General features: G+C 43.9%; 1 protein-coding gene across 3 annotated transcripts in view; it reads left to right on the forward strand.

The window, feature by feature from the left end:
- LOC134339376 (trichohyalin-like) overlaps positions 1-20,746 on the forward strand; it is a 44,723-nt gene extending 23,977 nt beyond the window's left edge. For all 3 annotated transcript variants that reach the window (XM_063035821.1, XM_063035822.1, XM_063035823.1), the window contains one exon: positions 10,302-20,746. In XM_063035821.1, the coding sequence (XP_062891891.1) occupies positions 10,302-11,026 (725 nt within the window). In that variant the 3' untranslated portion in view covers positions 11,027-20,746. The remainder of the gene's footprint in view (positions 1-10,301) is intronic.
- Positions 20,747-21,525: the final 779 nt, after the last annotated feature.

Raw genomic sequence — 21,525 nt, forward strand, 5'->3', positions numbered from 1 at the left:
ACATTACTGGTAATGAGAAGACAAATTTAGAATGTTCACAAAAAGAATGGATGGAGGATTTAATGAATGGCCACATAGTGGTAGGCATGATGTTTTTGGAGCTCATGGTGTCAGAGTTTGGAGTTCAATCCCGGCATCCTCTGTAAGGAGTCTCTGTCTGTTCTTCCCGTGGAATGTGTGGGTTTTCTCTGGGTCCTTTGATTTCCTCCCACAGTCCAGAGGCATGATGGGTAGGTTATTATAAATTATCATGTGATTAGATTAGGGTTAATTCAGGGTTGTAGGGGGTTGTTGGGCAGTGCAGCTTGAAGCTTTCTTCTGATCTGTATCTCTAAATAATAATTTTCTGTCGTTATCCTAGTGGTTGTCATGTCATGGAATACATATTTGTAACTGTAAAGCATAACAGGCTCAAGTGGGTAGTTGAAAAGGAATTTAAGTTTTTGAAGGATAGCAAGCCTGTTAGTCCGTATAGTTAGATTCACTGCCTGGCTCTTGCTGAGTGTGAAGTAAAATGCAGTGTCAAGTTTTTTGAATTTCTTTTGATTCCATTCTATATTTAACCTTTTCTTCACCCCACAGATGCTATTTCATTGTCTATTGACACATTTAATGTATTGACACATTTAATTTAAATGTATTTTCTTAATATGCATTTGAGAGTATCTTTAAAATGACATAAAGTTCCATATCACTAAATAAAAACATAAAAAGCAGATTAATTTTAAAATCCTCTTTGCCATTTAGCCAAGGGCTAAACAATTCCTGCCTGCAAGGAAGTTGGACAAAGTTGATGTTAGTGGAGAGATAGACACCAGGTGCTATTTTACATGTCTGTGTCACTAAGCTCAGTAACATTCGCCTGTTACACTGACAGTCATTTGCTGAATAGTACTAGAATGTGGTAAGAATTTTTTAAACTTTTTTTTCTCCTCAAGTGTTTTTTCATACTCTTGTGTTCCTCAACTTTCATAAGGACTCCTGTCTGGTACCCTGTTTCATCCATTTCCACTTTTGAGGGGTCACATGGATGTGTACACAGTGCCTTGTAAAAGTATTCAGCCTCTAACCCTTTGTTCACATAAATGAGTGTTACAACCAGTGATTTTGATCAATTTAACTGAGAATTTTTATCTGTGAATCACATGCTCCTTTTTTCACAGTAGAGCCAAAATAAAGCAGAAAATTGTAAAGCATGAAAAACTAAAAATTCAAAAAGTGAAAGTTCAGCAGTTTACAAGCTTTCATCCCCGTTTGCTCAGTACTTAATTGAACCATCTGGTAGCTACGACAGCCAATAGTCTTATTGGATAAGCCTTTATTAGCCTTGCACAACATGATGGAGCAAGATTTGTGCATTCATAGTCACAGAAACGTACGGCACAGAAACAGGCCCTTCAATCCATGCAGTCTGTGCCAAGCCATTTAAACTACATATTCCCATTCGACCTGCACTGGGACCATAGCTCTCCATACCTCTACCATCCATGTACTCATCCAAGGTTCTCTTAAACGTTGAAATATGGCTCACATACACTTATGCTAGTAGCTCTTTCCACACACTCGCAATCCTCTGTGTAAAGAAGTTTCCCCTCATGTTCCTCTTAAGTCCACGACCTCTAGTTGTAGTCCCACCCAACCTCTGTGGAAAAATCCTGCTTGCATTTATTCTATCTATATTCCTCATAATTTTGTATTCCGTTATCAAATCTCCTCTCAATCTTCTACGTTCCATGGAAGAAAGTCCTAATCTATTCAATCTTTCCTTATAGCTCAGGTCCTTCAGACCCAGTAACATCTTTGAAAATCTTCTCTGTACTCTTTCAACCTTACTTGCACACTACTGTAGTTGGGTGTCCAAAACTGCACATGATACTCCAAATTCGGTCTCATCAACATCTTATACAACTTGAATATAACATCCCATCTTCTGTACTCAGTACCTTGATTTATGAAGGCAAATGTGCCAAAAGCTTTCTTTATGACCCTATCTGCTTGTGATGCACTTTCAACAAATTAGGACCTGTATTCCCAGATCCCTTTATCCCACGGCGCTCCTCAGTAGCCTCCCATTCATCGTGTAAGACCTAGATTGGTTGGTCTGACCAAAGTGCCACACCTTGCACTTGTCTGTATTAAATTCCATTTGCCATTTTTCGGCCTATTTTTACAGTTAGTCCAGATCCTCGTACAAGCCATGATAGCTGCCTTCACTGGTAACTACATCCCCAATCTTGGTGTCATCCACAAATTTACTGATCCGGTTAACTAGTTTGTACATTATCACCCAGATCATTGTTATAGATGACAAACAACAATGGACCCAGCACCGATCCCTGTGGCACTTCACTAGTCACAGGCCTCCAGTCAGAGAGGCAACCATCTACTAACACTATGGCTTCTTCCACAAAGCCAATGTCAAATCCAATTTACTATCTTTTCTGAGCGACTGACCTTCTTGACCAACTTCCCATGTGGGACGTCAAATGCCTTGCTCATGTCCGTATAGATAACTTCCACTGTCTTGCCTTCATCAACTTTCCTAGTGACTTCCATGACAAGCTCTGTAAGATTGGTTAGACTTGACCTACCATGCATGAAGCCATGCTGACTATTCCTAATCAGTCATGTCAATCCAGATACTCATATATCCGGTCCCTTCGAACACCTTCCAGTAACTTTCCCACCACTGATGTCAGGATTATCGTATAATTTCCTGGTTTATTTTTAGAGCCTTTCTTAACTAGTGGAACAATATTAGCTATCCTCCAATCCTCTGGTACCTCGCCTGTCGCTAAGGATAATTTAAATATCTCTGCTAAGGCTCCTACAATTTCTGCACTTGCTTCCCACCTTGTCAGGCTCTGGGAGTTTCTCCACTCTGATTTCCATCGACAGCACCTCCTCCCCTGTAATCTGTACAGGGTCCAGGAACTTGATGCTGCTTCACCTCACTTCTATAGACTTTGAATCCATCTCCTGAGTAAATACTGATGTAAAAAATCCACTTAAGATCAACACATCTCTTGACTCCATGCATGATTCCCTTGTGATCTTCCAGACGACCAATTTTGTTCATTGTGCTATTGACATATCTGAAGAAGCTCTTGGGAATCTCATTCACCTTGTCTGCTAGGGCAACCTCATGCCTTCTTTTAGCTCTCCTGATTTATTTAAGTGTTGTCTTGCATTTCTTATACGCCATAAGTACTTCATTTGTTACTACCTGTCTATACCTGCTATGCATCTCCATTTTTTTTCTTAAGCAGGGTCTCAGTATCTCTTGAAAATGAAGTTCCTAAAGCTGTTATCTTTACTTTTTATTCTGACAGACACATATAAAAATTGTACTATCAAAATTCACTTTTGAAGGCCTCCTTACCAAGTACACCTTTGCCAGAAAACAGCCTGTCACAATCCACACTTTCCAGATCCTTTCTGATACTATCAAAGTTAGTCTTTCTTCAATCTAGAAGTTCAACCAGATCTATATTTTTCCATATTTATTTTGAAACTAATGGAATTATGACAACTGGGTCTAAAGTGTTCCCCTACACAAACTTCTGTCACCTGCCCTGTCTCATTCCCCAATAGCAGATCAAGTATAGTTACTCTCTTGTTGGGGGAGCTAATCATGTTTCTCTGTACTGATTAAAGAAACTTTCCTGGACGTACTTGACAAATTCTATCCCATCTAGTCCTTTTTACAGAATGGGAGTACAGTCTGTTCTTGGAAATCTGCAGGGAACGATGATGACGTCACGCCTCTGATAAGAGCGAAGACCGAACTGGGAAGCGTAGGTGCACCCGCAGGTCGGCCACATTACGGCCATTGAAGGATTGAGTCATCTTTCCTTGCGGTCCTTGCACTTTAGATGGAGGTCCTTCAGCTGCTGCTCTTTGTATTTGCTGGTGTCTTTGTCGACTACTAGGTGTTACAGTCTTTGGTCAAGTCCTCCCAACCAGTCACAGAGATGTTGCATGCCTTCAAGGATGCACAGTCTTTATTGTGCTTTGTGGGGCTTCCCTGCTTTATGTTGCCATGTGCCAGCTCGGAAAAGAATACTATCTTTGGAAGTTGGTTGTCTTCCATCTGGACCACATGTCCAACCCATCAAAGTTGAGCCTTCGTGATTATTGTCTCTGTGCCAGAACTCTTGATCTTTCGTAGGGCACTTCTGTGATGGGGACTCTGTCTTGCCATGAGATGCCCATGATCTTACGAAGGCATCGCAGGTGGAACTGGTCAAGCACCTTGATGTGCCTGAGGTATGGGGTCCATGTTTCATCACCGTACAGCAGAGAAGTCAGAATGACTGCTCTGTAGACTGCCATCTTGATCTTCAACCAGATACCACCTTTCCCCCACACATGTCCGTAGCTTGCCAAAGGATGCCCCAGCTTTTGCAAGTCTGTTTGAGACCTCTCGATCTAGACTGCAGGAGGAGGTGAGGCAGTTTCCCAGGTAGGTAAAGGTGTCAACATTATTGAGCTGTATGCCTTCAATCTCAGTTCGTGGTTCCGCAGGATTGGTATGAAATGTGGGCTGAAGTAGAACTTCTGTCTTCTGCAGACTGATGGTTAGGCCAAATTTTCTTGCTCCCACAGTGAGCTCCTGCAGTGTGCTGCAAGAGAGCAGTCATCTGCAAAGAGCAAGTCTTGTACTATTGCTTCCAACATTTTGGTCTTGACCTTGAGGCATTGCAGATCAAAGAAGTGTCCATCAGTCCTGTAGCAAATTGTTATTCCTGCATCAATCTGTGAGAGAACAGCATCGTGGCAAACAACAGGCTGAACAGGGTAGGCGTGAGGACACAGCCCTGCTTGACACTGTTAGTTACTAGGAAGGGGTCAGAGATGCAGCAGTTTTTGATGACCCTGACCATTATGTCATCATGGAATGACCTGACAACGCTGACCAACCTTGGGGTTGGGGGTGGGGTGCAGCCTAAATTGGTAAGGATGCACCAAGGGCCTGTGCAACTGACTGTATCAATTGCCTTTGTCAGGTCCAGAAAGAGGATGTTCTGTTCCTGGCACTTCTCCTGGATCTGTCTGACAGCAAAGTTCATGTCCACTGTCCCTCTGTTAGATCTGAATCCATATTGGCTCACAAACGTCATCAAGGAGGTGAGAGGTAGTCTTGTTCAGTATGATATGGGCCATGATCTTCCCAGTTATGCTCAGGAGAGTATGCCTCTGTAGTTGTCTCAGGATGCCTTGTGATCCATGTTCTTGTACAGGTGGATGATGTTTGCATCCCTATAGGTCCTGTGGTACACAGGCTTTCTTCCAGAACTGCTGCTTGAGCTCTGTCAGCCTCTGAAGAAGGGTTTCCCCACCCTCCCTTGAAGACCTCTGGTGGGATCCCATCTGGGCCAGGGGCCTTGCCTGACTGCAGCTGATTGACTGCCTTCCTAGCTTCTACTAGTGTGAGGGGGCTCATCAAGGGCTTCGAAAACTGGGCACTGGGGCATGTCTTCTATGGCCTGATCATCTATTTGGGATGGCCTGTTCAGCAGCTGGTTGAGATGGTCTGCCCAGCGTTGGACAATGTCGCCTTTGTTAGTGAGGAGTGCTCCATCCAAGGAGTGGACTGGTGCCATGATGTTGGAGGAAGATCCATACACTGCCTTTAGACCATCAAAAAACTTCTTTGTGTTATTCTGGTCAGCGTAGTGCTGAAGCTCTGCTGCTTTGTCCTCCCACCACTGATCTTCCATCTTCCACAGCTCAGCCTGGACCTTACTATGCAGGTGCTTCAAGCGTTCATAGTTGGAGGTTGACTGCTTGTCACTGAGCCAGTGTGTCAAGGCTTCCTGCTTCTGCTTGAGGAGGGTGATGATATCAGAGTTGTTCTCATCGAACCTCTTGGGGTGCCAGAGAATGGCATTTACAGCGCTATACAGGATGCCCATGCCTTTTCTGGGTCTGTTTCCTCAGGCATTTGTTCAAGATGTTCCTCCAGTTTGCTGATCGGTTCGTCTTTGATGCTGGGGTCAGCAAGCTGTTGAATGTTCAGCTTCTGCTCAGTGGCAGCCTGTGCACCCTGGCGATCTGAAATGACAACTTGCTTCTCAGCAGAATGTGGTCAGTCCAAAAGTCTGCACCCCTCATCGCACTGATGATGATCACATCCCTGATGTCCCAGTGCCTTGTGATCACGTAACCAATCAGATACCTGTTCTTGGAGCACCGTTAAATCCAGGTTGCCTTGTGGATGTCTGGAAGCTGAAAGAGCGTGGTGGTGATCGTCAGCCTATTTTCTGCGCAGAAGGTGAGTAGTAGCTGACTATTTGAATTCTCCTTTCCACGGCCATGCTTGCCAATGACTTCTGGCCAAGACTGATGGTCACTGCCTACTCAGGCATTAAAGTCGCCAAGTAGCAGAATCTTGTTGACTTTGGGGACAGAGCGTAGTAGCTGGCTGAGTTCCTGGTAGAACAGTTCCTTCCGTTCAGAAGTGTAAGTCATGGTGTAGGCATTGATCAGAGTCAGATGAGTCTTGGCTTTCAGAGGCAGCCTCATTACCATGAGGCGATCGTTGATGCCTCTGGGGAGGACTCCAGGTTCCTGACTATTGTGGTCCAGATGGCAAAGCCAACTGTGGCTTTTCTAGCGTCATCCTTTTCCCTTGCCACTGCAGAAAAACATGTAGGCAGCTTCTACTTCTGTGATATCAACAGTCTTGGCCAGGCGTGTCTCACTGAACGCTGCAATGTCGACGTTGTACTTCTGAAGCTCGTGTCCTACAAGTGCAGTTCACCTCTCTGGTCTGTTACTCGTTTTGTCCATGAGTGTCCTGATGTTCCAGGCTCCAACACAGAGTTTGCTCAGCTTCCTGGCGGTTCTTCTTTCTTTTTTGGTTTTGAGGTACTTCAACCGTAAGATAGATGTCCAGTCAGCTGCGGTTTGCTGACAGGATAGAGTGAGGCAAGCTTTCTTTAGGTCACCTTTTCCAGACCCTTTCTCCTGAGGGGGGGAGCAGTGCAGTCCGTGAAGAGGGCTGCTCCATTGCCAAGGTGGCTGCCGAACTCTGCCCTTGCCTTGTGAGAAAAGAACGACTGTCCTGCCTTGGCTGCCTGAGTACAGGTCTGTGACTAGTGGCTCCTAGCACCATCTTATGCCTGCCACTGTTGCCACTCGCCCATCGCTCCAGGTCTTGAGTTGGTTGTGGAGATTGGCATCACCAAATCCTGGGCAGGAAGTCTATGAAGAGCATGAGTTGCCCAAGCATCACGATCGCTCTCTTGGTCTAGAGGCTGATGTTAAAAGGGATGCCAGGCATAATGTTTTGATGATGGCTGAACTGCAGGAGCTGCCAGAATGACGTTGAATTAACATCAGACTCCCTTAGAGGTTCTGACTCCAGAATTCTTTGGGGTTTACTCCCAAAGCCTTTCCAACGAGTGGGTATAGCTGCAAGGCAGCCGAGGTTTTAAATCAGAGTTTTCCTTCGAGGTGTGCTGCCTTCCCGGGCTAATGAGCCACACCTGCCCAAAGCAACTGGCTTTAAGGTGCCAGTGATCTGCCTTTGCCCCTTCTGTCAGTGTAACCAGTTCCGCCATGTGAAGATCAGGAATTGAACTTGGTTATCAGAGGCTAATTTGAGACTCATCCCAATGGGATCACTTTTTGGCATTGGTGGATCCATTGCAACGATTTAAATCGGGCAAACGATTGGGCTCAGCCGTAACAATGGCCCCTTTTCAAACCTGCACCCTTGCGGCACACAGTCACTACCTGGCCTGCCAAACGTCAGCACACTGTCTCAACACGGCCAACCTGTGTGGTGTCTGCTCACCTTCTATGCCATTGGTACTGAGTCCCGTCAATATGTGTCACTATCACAATCTTATGTTTCTTGCAGCAGTCTGTGATCTCTCTATAAACTTGCTCCTCTAAACCCTGCGGACTGTTGGGTGGTGTGAAATATAGCTTCATTAACGTGGTCATGCCTTTCTTATTCCTCAGTTCTACCTATAACGCCTCACAAGACGAGTTGTCCAGTCTGTCATGACTGAGCACTGCCATAGAATTTTCCCTGACTAGTACTGCTGCAGCCCCTCCTTTAATTCCTCCCGCTCTGTTACGTTTCAGGGAATGGAACCCCAGAAAAATGAACTGCCAGTCTTGCTCCTCCTGCAAACAAGTCTGACTAGTGGCTACAATATCATAATTCCATGCTCTGAGCTTATTCGCCTTTCCTATAATACTACTTGCATTGAAATATACACAGTTCAGTACATTAGTTGCACCGTGCTCATTAATTCCTTGCTTTATCTGAGGTCTTAACAACATGTCTCCACAACCTCTCCACTATCTGTTCTAGCACTCTGGCTCCCTTTCCCCTGCAACTCTATTTTAACATCCCATCCCTCCCGTGCACAATTTCCTGCCAGGATATAGGTCGCCTTCCACTTCAGTCTTTTCTGTACGCTTTCTTGGACGACAGTCCAAGAATCCAAAAAATCCTCCTTTCAGGATTGCTCAAGCTGTGCCAGTTTAGTTGGGGAGTGGCAGTGGACAGCAGTCTTGAGGTCTTGCCAGAGATGTTCCATCAGGTTACGGTCAGGACTCTGGGCCACTCAAGGACATCAGTTTTCTTCATTTGACTTCACTCCATGGTTGCTGTGGTAGTGCGCTTTGGGTTGTTGTCCTGCTGAAAGACCAGTTCCTGCTGCTGAATGCTGTATTTACCGCTTAGTGTTGAGGCCAAAAAGTTCCACTTTAATCTCATCTGACCACGTCTTAAACAATTCCATGTCTTAAACAATTTTCTAAGTTACTCTTTGCAAAGTCTTTTAAGGGTAAGGATATGCCTTTTTTTTTAGAGATACGTGTGGCATAAATCTTAATACTGTGCATCAGCCTGGTAACACCATCCCTATTGTAAAATTTGGTGGAGGTAGCAACATGCTATAGGAATGCTTTTCAGCAGTAGGAACTGGAAATCTGGTTGCAATTGATGGGAAGATGAATATTGCTAAATACGGAGAGATTCTGGATAAAAACTGCTAGCTTAAACTGGAGAGGAAATCCGTCTTTCAGAGACCCAAAGCACACTGCCGTAACAGCTATGGGGTGCTTCAAATGAAGAAAATTGATGTCCTTGAGCGGCCCAGTCAGTGTCCTACCCTTAAGCTGATCCAACATTTGTGGCAAGACCTCAGGATTACTGTCCACTTCTCGTCCCCAACTAAAGTGGCACAGCTTGAGCAATTTTTTATGGAGGATTTGGCGAGTCTTGCTCCATCATGTGCAAAGTTAATAGAGACCTACCAGCCTTCTCCTTCCCACCCTCCCCCCACCTTCTTTATCGGGCCCCTGCCCCTTCCCTCTTCAGTCCTAATGAAGGGTCTCGGCCTGAAACATTGACTGATCGTTTCCACGGATGCTGCCCGACCTGCTGAGTTCCTCCAGTGTGTTGTGAGTGTTGCTTTGACTCCAGCATCTGCAGAGTATTTTGTCTTTACGAGTCTTGCTCCATCATGTGCAAAGTTAATAGAGACTTGCCCAAAAAGGTAGTAACTGCGAGAGGTGGTCCAACCAAGTACTGAGCAAAGGGGATGAGTACTTTTGAACTGCTGACATTTCAGTTTTTGAATTTTTAGTTTTTCATGCTTGACAATTTTCCATTTATTGGGCTCTTCTGTGAAAAAGGAGAACGTGATTCACAAGTAAACATTCTCAGGTAAATTGATCAAAATTTGTGGTTGTAATACTCATTTATGTGAAAAAAGGGTTAGGGTTGTATTCTTGTATAAGGCACTGCATCTGTACAAGTATCCATATTTCTCCGCATTCTGATATGGATAACTTGGCATGTTTCACAAAGTTGAGAAATTTTGCAGATGCTGGAATCTAAAGCAACACGCGCAAAATGGTGGAGGAACTCATCAGGCCAGGTAACATATATAGAAAAGAATAAACAATTGGCATTTTGGGCCAAGACCCTTCTCGGCCCAAAACGTCGACTGCTTACTCTTTCCAATAGATGCTGCCTGGACTGCTGAGTTCGTCCACCATTTTGTGTGTGTTGGCATGCTTCACTACTGATATGATCAAAATGTGTAATTAATGACATAGACACTCATAACTTGTGACTAGAAAGGAGTATAATCGAATTCTGCTTCTGCAGTCTGCTCTTTCCAGTACCATATTAAATTCTCTTTAAAGCTGTTGCCAGTCAGACAGCATTTTTGATTCAAAACTCGTCTGTAAAATAGCAGCATCTCTTTCGAAGCTACATGGTATCACATCTTTAATTATCATTTGTTGTTTCCTTTTCAATTTGAAAGATCCAGTTATCGGAGAGCTGTTAGCAGAGAAACAAGCTGTGGATTTGAAGAAAGAAGAGAAACTGAGGAAGAACAGGGAGGCCATGAAAAAGCACCGGGATGGAGAGACGGCAGAGCAGAGAGCAGATAGGCTGCGTAAGAACAGAGAAGCAATGAGGGTTCGCCGGCAGATGGAATCTGAGGAGCAGCGAGATATTCGGCTGCGTAAAAACCGCGAGGCTATGAAGCGGTGCCGTCAGATGGAAACTGAAGCACAGAGGGACGAGAGGTTGCGTAAGAACAGAGAACTGATTAAAAGTCGGCGGCAGCAGGAATCCCAGGAGCAGAGACAGGAGAGGCTGAGGAAAAACTGGGAATCGACTAAAGTCCGACGGCAGGAAGAGACTGAGGAAGAACGAGAGCTCCGGCTACGCAGAAACTGGGATGGAATTAAAAGGCGCCGTGAGCAGGAAACGGAGGAGCAGCGGAAGAAAAGGTTGCGGAAGAACTGGGAAGGAATCAAGAACCGGCGACAGCAGAAGAGCGAGGGTGAAAAGGAAGACATGTTGTGCAGGATTTGGGAAGCGATGAGGCAGTTCACCCAGCAGGAAATGCAAGATGACAGAGACAAACGATGTCATTTGCTGTTGGACAGGGGGCTAGTGGAAGGAACACAGGAAGAGAGGCTGCAGAACAGGGAGGCATCCCGGTGTTGTTTCCAGCAAGAGATGGAGCAAAGGAAGTGAGAAGGGTGGCTGAGTCTTTAAAACTGGACATGGTTTTGCCAGCAGTTCCTTTCACCAATAATGCTTGCCCGCTTCAGCTTGTTAAACAATGCTGGTTACTACAAAACAATTTTATGCCATAAAACAGTGGATTAATATTGACATGTGCAGATGGTGGATAAAAGCTGTCTTAATTCATTGTGGTTAGCGATCCACCAGGCTTAAATTGTCACAAACCATGGGATCACGGTAACTCCTGGAAGGAGGAGCTAGACAATTGATTCCTGAGTCAGTGGTAAGAGTGCATAAGAGATAGAAGCCGGATTAGATCTATTAGCCCCTTGTTTGGAAGCAAATTCTCTTTTGTGAATAAAATGCAGGAAATGTTTCATTGTGTTGTATGTTACAGATAATGAACGTTGTGATCCAGGCAGACAGCAGAAATTCAGTCATGCACTTCAGTCTCTCTGTGTACTGCTGGTAACTGTGGTTCATGCTGTCCTTGTAAGGACCAGGAAGAGAGCCTACCAGCAAAGAAAAGAGAACTTTGGGTTCCACTGACTGTTTCAAAGGGTGTGGAAAAGACAAGTAATGATGAGATTCAGTCTAGCTGTGTCCCAAATATGAAGTGCACTCAAAGCTCTGCCAAGTATGTCTCCAGTCACTGTTTGGACTGTATCAAAATTGCTCTGGACCAACACAAGATTTGGATGTGTATGGCATTTTGGTGAATTGTTGCCTTCATTTTTACCAAGTACACTGTAACTGCAACAATTTAAAAAAAAAAGTCAGTTATTAATTCCAATTTACCATACAACCAGGAGGTGTTTACACCACACTCCATTCCTAAATGGTGGCATTTGTCGTTCTTTTGACAGGGTTGCTCCTTTAGAACACTTTGTGGGAAGCCCTGTGCTATTGTTCTTTTTCTGTGCTTAACTAACGGAGGTAGAGTTTTGATTCAAAAATCTGCTGCCACTTGCTGTTCCTGGTGTTTGCTGTTTCTTGTTGCTCCATGTTGCGATTCTAATTGTGATACGATGCTTGCATATTATATAAATTTTATCCAGAAGATTGTATTGTGGCTAACATGCTAGAAGAAAGGAATTGTTTATCTCAGAGCCTTAACGTGGCTTGATGATGTGCAAAGACGCTGAATGTTCATCGTTAATCATTGGAGTCTAGTCAAACGTGGGAGACAATTAATGCAGGGCCTCTTAAATAATCCAGTTGTTATGGTGTTGGATAACTTGTAAATTTTGTGTAGAATACCAAATGACACTTCTTATGGGCATCACCCAACTTGGAGCACAAATCTTGGCTTAATGTGTCATTCTAACAGCCAACATGTGAAGTATTGGTTTTAATTGTGGCTAAAGGAAATGAGAGGGAGCACTTGCATCTTGTCTGGTATCTGCAAGGGTGGAATAAATGAGGCTTTAACATCCATTGTTTTGTCCTTGAATTGGAACATAACTAAGTTCTCCTAAACTTAAGTAGTGCTAGTGTTATTACTGCTTGCCAATTTTTCACTTACACACTTGATTTTGCATTATAATATAGCAGAACGCTGTTGTGTATGAATGGCACCAGAATTAAATAGCAGGAATCCAAAATCATTCCCCTTTGCACAAATTAAGACTTCAATCTCTAGAGTGGTGACGAGTTTAGTCAAATGATGTCGTGACATCGAGGTCAGTCACTCTCACCATGCCTGCTGAACTCAGGTCCTTCACTAGGCTGTGACCTGATAGCATAATGGTTAGCGAATGCTATTACAGGGCCAGGGATGGGTTCAAATCTGTTGCTGTCTGTAAGGCATTTGTATGTTCTACCCATGACCACTCTGGTTTCCTCCCACATTCCAAAGACGTATGGGTTAGTTGGTTAATTGGTTACATGCATGTAATTTGGCCTTTCATAGAGTCAAAAATGGTATTTGCCAAATTCACCCATCATCAGCATCTTGGGAGTAGGTAGAGGGCAGAACTGGTGGCACCATTGATTAGACCAACACTTCCTGTCCCATTGGTGTCTTGTGGCTGCATTTTGTGCCATCTGCAATTTTTGGCTGAGGCTGGCACATCAGCCACACCTAAATGCCCATGATCACTGAGAAGGTTGAGGTCAGCAAGCACAGGGTAAAAACTAACTGCAGTTCCTCCTGCACTTCTGTTTCTGGCATAGCATTGGGATGCAGAGGTAACATTAGTGCCACAGAGATCTAGAGACTTGGGGTCAGTCCTGCCATCCTGTTCTGACTGTGGTCTTGGCATTCATAGGAGCCAATTGGCATTTGCCCTGGTGCCATGCACATCCCAGTGACGTGTTCCTTGGTAGATGAATTGGCTCCTGTAACTTACCCCTTGGGTACTGATGGGGGGGGGGGAATGGGAGAATCTGGGTAGGGTTGATGGGGGATGGGAGCATGGAAATGTGGAGGATTGGGTTAGCTCTGGGAGCCAACATGGATTCAGTGGGCTTGAATGGCTGACTGTTTAATCATGAGAAACTATGGGGACTGTTTCCCAACAACATTAAAGGGGTGGCTGCACCAAAAGAATTGTAGTGCCCTCAAGGTGGTTTCTTTATAAGGGCAACAAATGCTTGTCAGTGACACACTAATACTGGAAAAAAAATGGATAAATTTAACCCGTATCAAACTACTGGAATCTAATCTATTAAATGTTGGGCTACCCATGTTGTGCTAATTGAGAAAAATAGTGTTACATATGTGCTGAGGTACAGAGGAAAGCTTTAGTTTTGAGTGCTGGTTGTACAGTATAGACCATTTTAAAACTTAAGTACATCGATGAAATACTAAAGAAAAAGCAGGAAAAGAACTTAGAGTTTAGGGTTATAGAAGCATAGAAAACCTACAGCACAATACAGGCCCTTCGGCCCACAAAGCTGTGCTGAACATGTCCTTACCCTAGAAATTATCTAGGGTTACCCATAGCCCTCTATTTTTCTGTGGCTCCATGTACCTATCCAGGAGTCTCTTAAAAGTCTGTTTTGGTGCATTAGACCATAAGACATAGGAGTGGAATTGTGGCATTAGACCTATAAAGTTTTCTCCACCATTCAGTCATGGCTGATTTATTTTTCCTCTCAACCCCATTCCATTCTCTCATGCCTTCTCTCTGAAACCTTTGACAGCCTTACTAATCAAAAACTTACCAACCTCTGCTTTAAATATACTCAATGAATTGACCTCAACAGCTGTTCTGTGGCAATGAATTCCTCAGATTCACCACCCTCTGGGTAAAGGAATTCTTCCTCATCGCTCTTCTGAATGGTCTTCCTTGTATTCTGAGGCTGTGCCCTGTGTTCCTGGACTCCCCTACTGTAAGAAACAACCTCCCCACATCCTCTCTGTATAGTCCTTTCAATATTTGATAGAATCCACGCTGAGCCACTTAAACTGCCTGTGCCCATCGGTCTGCACCGGGACCATAGCCCTCCATACCTATCCAAATTTCTCTTTAAATGTTCAAATAGAACTTGCATACACCACTTCTGCTGACAGGCTGTTCCACGCTCTCTCAACCCTCTGAGGGAAAAAGTTTCCCCTCATGTTCTCCTTAAACTATTCATCTTTCACCCTTAACCCATTGACCTCTAGTTGTACTCCCACCCAATTTCAGTGGAAGAAGGCTGCTTGCATTTACCCTAACTATACCCCCTCATAATCTCCTCTTAATCTTCTATGTTCCAAGGAATAAAGTACTAACATATTCAATCTTTCCATATAACTCAGATCCTTCAGACCCGGCAACATCCTTATGAATGTTCTCTGTACTCTCTCTGTCTTAATTACATCATTTATTTACCCCATTCTTCTAAGCTCCAGCAAGTACAGGCCCAGAGCCATCAAGCGTTCCTCATACGTTAACCTTGTCATTCCCAGGGTAATTCTCGTGAACCTACTCTGGACCCTTTCCATGGGATGTTGTATCCCATGAATTTTGTCACTTGTTCTGTTATAGCTGTTGAAAACCAGGAGTTAAAAAAACTACATGTTACCATTTATTAAAGGCTAGAAGCAACCTCACACATGTCCTGGATTGTCCCAGACCATGACATTTCATGGAATCGGATGACCCCCACCAAAACTTGATATTACTGGCACTGACTGACCTCAATATACAGTTAAATTTTGGGGTACTCAGGAAAAAGAAAAGAGGGTGATTTAAAAACAGGTTAGCAGAGAGAGAGCAGTTTTACATTTAACTCTCATCCTGATCTGCCTGGCTCTTACATTGTTCTACCAATGTCCACTCTGAGCTTGAAGAGCAGCAATCTCATGCAGTGGGTACGTTGCAACCTTCTGCACTTAAGAGTCAGATTTAACAGTCTTAGTATCACAAATGGACAATATCACATCCAGTATTACACCCAGTAGGCATTTTTCAACCTTCACTCAATATCAGATTTGATAATCTCAATATCACAGTTACTGAGATTGTACAGTTCTCCTGAGGGGTTTTCATCTGTCATAACTTCCTCACCACTAACATTGCAGATCTGACCTACAGCTCTAACCTGTATCTCAGTTTCTGCCTATACTGTCTATTCACACTCATTAACCTACCAACCTACTATCCTTCAGTGAGGGTATATCCATGGTAATGCCAGCCTATGATGTCTCATGGAAGAGTTTTGGACAAAAACATTGACTGTTTATTCCCTCCATAGATGCCACCTGACTTGCTGAGTTCCTCAATATTTTGTGTGTTGCTCTATCAAGTATGTTCCTGCTATGTAGCTGTCTCCTATCCTCTCTACTAACTAATTAACACTTTCCTCTGCCAGTTCTGATCAAGGGTTCCGTTTAGTCACTGTTTTATCACAGATGCAGCCTGATGTAAGTGAAGGTCGTGTAAGTAGTGAAATGGCTTGAATTAGGTATGATCTGCCGCTTATTTGGTCAGTGTGAAATTGAACAGGTACCCTGAATTTTCTGAAATTCGGCCGTTCGGGAACTGGTTATTTGATCAACTGGTCTGGGGCGCGAGATTTGACAAAAAGGATCCTATTTTGAAAAAAAGATCGAATTTTATTCCAAGTTAAACTTGAAACTAATTTCATTAAAATGTATTTAAACTCCTGTCAATGTGACAAATTTGAAGAATTAAGGACATGGATTTAGTGCATGGAGTAAGAGATCTAGTTCTAGTGATCTCTTATTCACTGAGAAAGTGGATCACGCTGTGGGAGATATAGTGAAAGCAGAGTCACTGACAGCGGTTAGAAAGTGCTTTGATCAGCACTTGAATCATTTGGGCATTGAAGGCCACAGGCCAGATGCTGGAAGATGGGACTGATGCAGATGAGTACCCACCACACAATGTGGATGTAAGATCTGTATCCTCCATCTGGTCACATGACATCTGTATGCCTGCATCCAGTAACTGGTCCCATTACATTTATACCACAGTATCAAGTCTCTGCCCCATGACATCTGTACCCCAGTATTCGCCTCTACCCCCATGACATCTGTACCCCAGTATTCGTCTCTACCCCCATGACATCTGTACCCCAGTATCCAGTTTCTGATCCCATGATATCTGTACCCCAGTATTCGTCTCTGCCCCCATGACATCTGTACCCCAGTATTCGCCTCTACCCCATGACATCTGTACCCCAGTATTCGTCTCTACCCCCATGACATCTGTACCCCAGTATCCAGTTTCTGATCCCATGATATCTGTACCCCAGTATTCGTCTCTACCTCCATGACTTCTGTACCCCAGTATCCAGTTTCTGATCCCATGATATCTATACCCCAGTATTCGTCTCTACCTCCATGACATCTGTACCCCAGTATTCGTCTCTACCCCCATGACATCTGTACCTCAGTATTCGTCTGTACCCCCATGACATCTGTATCCCTCTATCCAGTTTCTGTCCTTGTTAAGTCGTTTTGAGGTTAGGACATAAGGTGAGTATTGACTTCAGTGACCAAACTTTAGATCTGAATATGCACTGAAGATTAAAATGCATCTCTGGATGATGACGCTGGCTTAAATTTGTCATTTGTATGTATTTGGGTGTCTAGTATGGGTGTGAAGGAAAGAGGTGTGTAAGGGCTGTGTATTTTAAAGGAAGGATTGTAAATATGGATTTGCTTGAATTGTCTTGAATTTTTCTTTGATTTCCCAAAATCTTGAGAAAATTTACAAGGATGTTGCTGGGTCTGGAGTATATGAAATGATGTGTAGGGATTGGGCCAAGCAGACCTTTCCACCGAAAGGGACTCAGTACGATGCCTGCTGTATTTTGTTTTGAGAAATAAAGAGGCTGCATCATAACTACCAGTACTTTTCTCTGGTGACTTCATTCATGCAACAATATTTGGTGTCAGAAGTGAGATACCTTCTTGCATTCCATCCTGTGGCCAGCGATCTCAGCAGTCTAAGGTGAGTATTTTTAATACTTGAGTCTGTTCGGGTCAGTGGTACATGTGAACGTGAGGTATCATGAACACTGAGAGCTGAACTGGTGGACATAAAAGTAGTATTTGCGTGTGTATGTGTGTTTATGTAAGAGACAGAACTTTGTTAATTTGGTGAGACGGAGCCATCAGTTGCGAAGGGTGGTCACTGAAAGTTCGAGACGCCATTGAGGGCGTGTATACTTGTTTCAAGAGCTGCATTTTTTCCATATACGAAAGCAAGTGTGTGTGTGTGCGCACGCCTTCGTTGAGCAGATGCGAGAATACAGCAGGCATCATGAGTCAGGTGCTCAAAAGTGGCAGATTGCAGAGCACATACGCTATAACTGGTGCCCGTTATTTTTGTTTTGCGTAATGTGGGAAATATTGCAGAGATATTTCATGGAGAAGTTTTACTCAGATGTATCTGTCAGGATGGCATCTGTTGAGGTCAGGCAACATCAGAGAACCCTGACGATCCGAGCCAACCCTTGACCCGGATTACAAGCATTCATAATCCCTTTACCCCAGGGGAGAAACAAGGTACTTTATCAGAGCTGCCCTCAATTAAAGTTGTCTGTGGTAATTTGGAATTCTGGGGCAAGCTTGAGGAAATGGTTGAAATCCTCCAGATGCGCCCTGAAGATATAGACGTGCTGGTAAAAGTGAAGCGCCCAAGGAATATGTGGGACAGTATGGCCTGGGGGTGCGGGATGGTACACGGACAACTACTAGGAATGCTCTTTTAAACAGGAAGTGAGGCAGCATCTGGAGGGAGGTGAGAGTAACTGGGGAATGATGGTGGCAGTGATTCAAAGAGCTGGTGAGATCTATGGAATATGCAGAACATAAACATCAAGCATATGAGAGTTGGATAATCCAGGGAGGGATGACCCAGTCTTCCAAAAAATGATAAAGGAATGCCTGACTTCTCCCACCAGTAAGTTCTAGATTTAGGGATTTAGGGACCTACTCTGCTAAGGTTTTATGGGCCAGTGAGATAGACTTAAAGGAAATACAAAAGAAATCGTAAAGTGGCTAAAGTAGATGCAGCTGCTGTGATGTCACAAAGGGTTTGCTTTGTGTGCCGGCAGTTGGGGCACATAACAAAGAACTGCTGGAATAGACATGAAGGGTAAAGGAGTTGATACGCTACAGCTGTGGCCTATCGGGACATGGTTTGAGGCAGTACCCAAAAAAGAGGAAAGACATATAGGTGAAAGTCCTGGCAGACGTGCAATCTCCCATTCCTTCAGCACTCACACTGAGCAATCTGACTGTTATTCAGATCATAGAGCTGGTGAAGATGGCTTCTAGTTTAGAAAAGAAGTGGTGGTCCCCACTGCCAGTGCTGGTGACCCACATATGTACACAACAGCATTGTTAGGGGCCCAGCAATGCAATATGTTAGTGGACAGGGCACCCGTATCAATAACTGACCTACCCTTGCCAACAACCAGACAGGCTATTTATATTAGAGGTCCAGGAGCAAAAACGGTGAAAGCAGAAAGAAGCAAGTCACAGACACTCAAAATTGGCAGGGTGCAGCTTTCAGTGTATTTCTGGCAACAGAAAATCTGCAGATGCTTGAAATCCAAGCCACACACACAAAATGCTGGAGGAACTCAGCAGGTCCCCTCAATGTATTTTTGGGTCTGTCCTGCACATCGATGAGAGGGCCTGTGAGCCTGATGCGTTTACCTGGCTGATGTCTCTAGATGAAGAGTTTTGGCTATCAGAAAATGAAGGGGTGAAGACAAATAATGTGATTAAGCTGCAATTGGCCAGCAGGGAAAGAACCAACAGGCGTACGAATAAAGCTCTATTTCTAAAGACCGTTGTTCAAATTTCTGGAACAATCTTTCTGCTTAGCATTCTGAACGTAGCCATTAAGGATGATAAGATAGATGTAGATGTACTTGGCGTAATTGGGAGGGTTCCAAAGTAGGGCATTTCTGCTGCCCTATTTGAGTAGATCCTCTGTAAGGCTGGCCTTTCATGGTACAAATTTATTTTGCCAAGAATGATTTTGGGATTAGGATGTAAAGTGAATATTGACTTCAGTGACCAACCTTCAGCTCTGAATATGCATTGAAGACCAAATCTAAAATGCAACTCTGAAAAATGGGTAGACAATGCTGATTTAAATTCATTATTTGGGTGTCTGTAGAATGGCCGTTAAGGAGAGAGGTGTGAAAGAGGGCGATCAAAGGTTATGGTGAGAAGGCGGGGGAGTGGGACTAAATGGGAGTATGGATCAGTTCATGATAAAATGGCGGAGCAGACTGGATGGGCTGAATGGCCGATTTCTGCTCCTTTGTCTTATGGTATTTCAAAGGAAACACTAAATATGGATTGTTTGAATTCAGAATTTTTCTTTGATCTTTAGCATATAAAATAATGTATAGGGCTGGACCAAGCAGACCTTTCCACTGAAAGGCACTCAATATGGTGCCTGCTGTATCTTGTTTTGTCGCATAAAGAGGCTGCTTAATAACTACTAGCACTTCGGTGACTTCATTCACACAAAAAAGCCCTCATGACTTCTGTATCCAGTCTCTGCCCTCGTGACAATGGTATCCCTGACTCCAGTCTCTGGCCTCCCCCGCCACGTCCGACTCCCATCCCTGGCCCAGTGACAGCTGTACTCTTGTTAATGGTTCTGTAAGTTTTTCACTGCGTCATGGGGCAAAGAGACCAGATATCTGATCTACTCTCCAGCCCTCAAATTGGTTATGTGTTCATTGATCATTAGTTCTCCTGCGTTCTAGAAAATATATTATCCCCAGCTCTAACATTGTGAATCTGTGCTATTCCTCCTTGATACCTATTTCCCATGGGTAAGATGACCAAAATGTAAATACTCCAGGTATTGCTCTGTAATTGCAGTAGGAGTGAATAATCTCTCGATGTTTTAGGTAGACCCTTCACCAAAAAGGGAGCAGAAGCAAGAAACATTGAGTGCTTATTCCTGTCCCTAGATGCTGGCTGACCTGCTGTGTTCCTTCAGCATTTTGTGTATGTACTTTGCTCTTAATTTTCAGTATCAGCAGAGTCTTTTGTGTTTATAATTTCATTTTGAACATTATAAGAATTAAACAGCAAGTGAGAGAGAAGAGGGAAGTCTCATCCATGGTGATATCCAGCATGTTGCTATTAAAGAGAAGTCTGTTTTTGTGATCTTTTTCAACCTGAAGCACCAGATAGATGACTCACCTCTGCTTCCCCGTGACCTAAAGTGTTAAAATTGACCCACAAATGCTGCCCGATCTGCTGAGTGTTTCTATCAATTTTCTATTCCATATTTTCAGCATCTGCATTATTTTTGTTGAACACTCTATGGTGACAAGAGCTTGGATGTGGCTTCAGAGGGATGTCCCTTGCACTTTTTCTTGTACTTCTACGGTGGATGAGAGGTAACTTGATAGAAGTGTACAAAATGATAAGAGGCATAGATTAAATGAACAGCCAGAGACTTTTTCCCAAGATAGAAATAGCTAATACCAGAGGCATAATCTTAAAGTGATTGGAGGAAAGTTCAGAGGGGGATTTCAGGGGTAGCTTTTTTTTGAACACAGTGGGCGTTGCATGGAATGTGCTGCTGGGAGTGGTGATAGAGGTGGATATACTGGGGCATTTAAGAGACGTGGATGATACAAAAAGTGAGCTCTATGGGAGGGAAGGATTAGATTGATATTGGAGTAGGTTAAAAGGTCATCAAAATGTGCTGAAAGACCTGTCCTGCACTATAATGTTCTGCATTCTTTCAATGTAGACATGTAATTGAGAGAGTGGATGGTCTTCTACAGCAGGGGTCTCCAACCTTTTTTGCACCGTGGACCGGTTTAATATTGACAATATTCTTGCGGACCGGCCGACTGGAGGGGGTGGGGGGGGGGGTGTGTTCAAGTAGGGTTAAACTCACCTCAACATGTCTTTTACAGTTAGGGTTGCCAACTTCCTCACTCCCAAATAAGGGACAAAAGTAGCAGTCAAATCCCGGGACACTTTACCCCAGGAAAGACTACCATGACCATGAAGCCTTGCGCAGGCACCTGTGTGTGTATGCATGACGTGATACGCA

The sequence above is a fragment of the Mobula hypostoma genome, chromosome 29, assembly GCF_963921235.1.
Source record: "Mobula hypostoma chromosome 29, sMobHyp1.1, whole genome shotgun sequence".
Classification (NCBI taxonomy): domain Eukaryota; kingdom Metazoa; phylum Chordata; class Chondrichthyes; order Myliobatiformes; family Myliobatidae; genus Mobula; species Mobula hypostoma.